Source organism: Apis dorsata, unplaced genomic scaffold (genome assembly GCF_000469605.1).
Source record: "Apis dorsata unplaced genomic scaffold, Apis dorsata 1.3 scaffold_515, whole genome shotgun sequence".
Taxonomy (NCBI): Eukaryota; Metazoa; Arthropoda; class Insecta; order Hymenoptera; family Apidae; genus Apis; species Apis dorsata.
The window spans coordinates 211,676-216,016 of NW_006263741.1; the positions used below are offsets into that span (position 1 = coordinate 211,676).

Sequence of the window (4,341 nt, forward strand, 5' to 3'; positions counted from 1 at the left end):
GATATCTACGTGCGGGGCTGACACCAACCACGAGTCGTCTCGAAAACAACATTGTCTCGATAATCCGCGAGAGTATCTACAACTCGCCGAACCTGTCCTTCTTTCCAGCCAAGTTCGATCGTACGTGTATCGGTTATACGATAAACACCGGGACTACGACAGAGGACTCGCATCGCTTCGATCGCGAATTTTCGAACCAACGAGGCCCGAATCGCCAACGTATCGTTGTAATCGTACCAAGAGAGGCATCCTGTTTCGCATTTTCGACATTCACCGCCACCTTACCACGGAGAGGAAAGAGAGCGAAGGAGTCGTCGGTGTCACCTGTGGTGACCCGTTCAACGTCGCGGGAACGGAAGAAACGTGGACGAGGAGGACGTGGAGAGGAAAGGATAACAGAGTGGAGGAGGGGCGTACGCGCGAAGCTAAGAAAAGCCTCGATCCTTGGTTGCAGCGATGCGGGGCCTTTTGCAGCGCAGAGACGAGGACGGATACGCGCGCGATCGCAACAGGGATCATCCGGACGACAAATTCGATATCACGAGTTTGGATCATCGTTGTCAACAGCGGAAAGGCAACAAAGGTGGGGGAAAGACGATCGGTTCGCGTGGCGACTTTGCGGCGTGGACCGTCGACGGGGACGATCGACGCCGTCGTCGTCGTCGTCGGGGAAAACCGGGGACGCTAGCGTTCCCGAGGCTGCGTCCATGCGGCTCGATCCGGCCCAATTCACGGGACCATCTACGTCGTACCATTGGAACAACGGGAACGCTGCTATCCACCGTTCGTCCTCGAGATCGTTGCCTTTCCATCGTCTCCTACGCCAGGACTATACCACACCGGGAATATCTTTCTTTCGTTTCCGAGCCTCGTCGGCCCCGAGGTTCGCTCGTGGTTCCGAGATTCTCCAGCGGGAACGAGATCCCGCCGATGTTATCGCGAACGGTAGCGCCTATCACCGTCGATTTTCCTCGTCGGTTCATCGTTGCTCGGTCGAGCACGGGGACGGATCCGAAACCAGAAACGCCACTGCCTTTCGTGTCTCTTACGACTCGGTTTACCGCAGCGGAGTGCGCGCGCGCATTCGAACGCTCACGAATATTTTGCAGAAAAAAAGCGGTGAATGTCGTGTACAGCGAGGGAACGATCGATTCAACGTCGAAAACGAGGAAAAGGAAGGTGACGATGGTGGCGGCGGTAACGACGACGACGACGACGGCGACGAAGACGAAGACGAAGACGAGAACGATGATGGGAGAAGCATCGAGGATTACACCGACGATCTTATTTTATCGACGTCCCAAGAATCGAGGTCACGATCTTGTTACAACGGGAGCAGGAAACCGAGAACGAGGTGGAAGAACGATGATCGGGATCGCGCGAATCCGTTCGAGGAATCCGTCAATTTCTCTCGAATCTGTATCGCGAATGTCACGAACGTTCCTTCAGTCGATGCATTTTCTTACACTGCCTACAATGACGAGAACGATATCGAGAGCTGTCGCGATGAAAAGAACGAGTCGGGTGCCGCGTCATCCCCCGAGGCCGGGGACGTTCGTTTCGGAGAGGATGAGCGCAGGGGCGAAGAAGATGAAGAGGAGACCAAGTTTCGCCGGATTACGCGGAACCGACGAGGTACGGACGAGTACGAGGCGAGCCAAGTGGTGGAAAGTATTTGTGGGGAGGAGGGAGGAGAACGTTATCGAAAATTTCGAGATCGCGGTGAGCTGAATTGTTGGGGAGGGAGAGGTAGTCGTACGCGCGTTAAGGTGCGCGCCGCGAGTGTAAACGGCGGGAAACGCGAGAGCCACTACACTGCCCGGTTCCAACGGAACCCGATCACCAACGGAAGTGGCGAGAACGTGACGAAACTCTCGACGAACGGACCAACGACAACAAAGGTATCGAGTAACAACAACAACAACAACAACAACAATAATAATAATTGGTGCGGCCGAAAGTACGGATTGCTGTTCATCTTGTATCTATTGGCTTGCCCGGTGGTGTGTTCCACGAATCCCTCCGGACAGTTTATCCCCGATTTCACCCATAATCCATCCCTCGTACAAAACCTTCCCCGGCACAACGCCACCCAAATTTCGTCCCTGTTGTTATCCTCGAGCGTCGCCGCGCACCAACGTCAACAACAGCACCAGCAACAACAACAACAACAACAACAACAACAACAACACCAGCAATACCTGCAACAGAAGCAACATCATCGGCAGATGGACGAAGGAGAGCAGGGAACGCGTGAACAGTTGGTTCGTGACGTCGAGCAGTACGGTGGTAAGGACGGTGGTAACGGGCATCATCGTCGCCGACACGAGGAACAACAACAACAGCAGCAAGAACAGCAACAGCAGGACGATCAGGCTCGGGAGCAACGGGAGGTGGAGGGATCGGCGTACAGGGATCGCGAGGCTTCCCTTTTCGAAACCGAATCGACGCATCCTTACAACGAATACAGCTGGAAGGTGAACCAAATAAATCCTTGGTTGTCGGCCTGCGACCTGGCTGGCCCAGCGCCGGCCGATCTTCAGGCTAGCTGCGATCCACCGGAGGTGCCGAAGAATTGCCCGCTCCCCTGCGTGGCGAGCACGGGGGGGAAAGGGGGCGATGCCGAGTTCCTCGAGGTGATGAAGAAGGTGAAGGTCAGCGGGAATTGTTATTGGTCGAACGGTGAGGAGAAGGCGGTCGAGTCGGCACGGTTCGGTTCGAGTTCGATAAAGTCTTTTGGGGCGGAGGGAAGCGCGAGTGAGAGGAAGGCGAGGAGGGGAGGCGATGGTGGAGAAAATGGCGAGGGCGTGCGAATGGTTCCGGAACAGTGCCTTTTTTATCTCGAGGAGTCGCATAAGAGGAACATCTGTCGGGATGATTTTGGCCAGGCCAGTACTTTAACCCCAAGGGAGAATCGATATTGGTTCATGAGCGGGCTGCGTCTGCGGCACTGCTGCGATCACGCGGTGGTCAACGCCCTGGCACCTGGCAAGGGTGGTCCGCTCGAGAATGTGCTAAACGGTGGCCAGAAGTGCGCCGATGCCCTGGACAAGCTGTTGCACGTCGATACGTTAGCCGCAAAATTGCATTGTGGGTTCGAGGAAGTGGTCGCGCGATACGACTGTGCACAGCCCTATTCCGTCATCTTCAACTGCACCCACTGCAAGGTAAGAGATGCTGCACTCTCTTCTCTTTCTTTTCGTTTTCTTTTCCATTCTTTTCCATATGTATGTATGTATATATATATATTTTTTTTCTTTTTTTTCATAGTTCAACTATTCCTTGGCTGACCTAGGTAAATCGGTGGCAAACATCTTGCCAAGTAATATCGGTTCTCGATATATATTAATAAACGAGAAGCTATCGTAAAAAAAAAAAAAAAAAAAAAAAAGAATCATTTCTCCTTCGAGTGTTTTCACGAAACGTAGGGAAGAAAGTGGAAACGGTTTTGCCAGACGAGGCGGAATGTAGTTGGCAAGAGACTTGCATTACCTTGGCGAACGACCTCTTTCACAATCAACGCTAATAAGCGTTTGGTATGGAATGTCCCGCAATTAGGAACGGATTCAATTTCTCTTAGCTTTCCTTTTTTTCCCTTCGTATTTTCGTTCCTTTTTTTTCTCAACGAATCCTTGCCAAGTCGTCTTTGTTTCGAGATATGTACATTCGTTGCACGTACAACCAATCCATTATTTCGTCTCTTCGGTCCGTTCGTTTCTTTGCACTCGATAGCCAAAGCCCGGGCGAAAGCATTGCCAAAACTGTAGATTTGATTACTCGTTAACGATATTTTGATATACTTGCACATCTCTTGGAGAATTCTTGGAGGAGCGTTCAATTCGAAACGTAGCTCGAAAAATTTTTCCTGGCTGATCGCGTCGAGAGTTTTCGAGCCGACAGAAATTTACGGAAGAAGAGGCGCTCGAGCAACGTGGATGCCAACTCGAGCGCGATATCGATTTAAACGATTAGCACAGCCATTCGTTCGCCCCATTTGCGGCTCCAGAGTTAATGTCTGAATTCAGACACTGTGTATTATCCTTTACATACATATGTATGAGCCGATGATTCGTTTTCTTCGTTCGTTATTTCAATTTCCATATTTGCCCGATGCAACCTGTTTCGATGTATATCCCATCTCTTTTCCCTTCCCTCCAGAGAGATTGTTCGATCCGCATAATATAAACGCGTGACGTTGCCTCTCTTTGCCACGGATTATGGTCGAAAATTTCTTACTCCACGTTTTTATTCTATTCTATGCTATGTACATTTGGAACATTGTGCTACGTTATTTTTCATTTCGATAAAATGGATAAAATAGAGAGAGAGAAAAAAAAAAAA

At 51.1% G+C, this 4,341-nt stretch overlaps 1 protein-coding gene across 2 annotated transcripts in view; it reads left to right on the forward strand.

Annotated features, from left to right (window-relative positions):
• Positions 1–6: 6 nt before the first annotated feature.
• The window catches only part of LOC102675062, a 23,050-nt gene continuing 18,715 nt past the window's right edge, over positions 7–4,341 (forward strand). The window contains exons 1-2 of one of the 2 annotated variants that reach the window (XM_006620439.2): positions 7–2,175; positions 2,212–3,167. In XM_006620439.2, coding sequence (XP_006620502.1) covers positions 708–2,175; positions 2,212–3,167 — 2,424 coding nt within the window. In that variant the 5' untranslated portion in view covers positions 7–707. Of the gene's footprint in view, positions 3,168–4,341 lie in introns of both variants that reach the window. The other variant, XM_031512750.1, reaches the window with a different exon arrangement.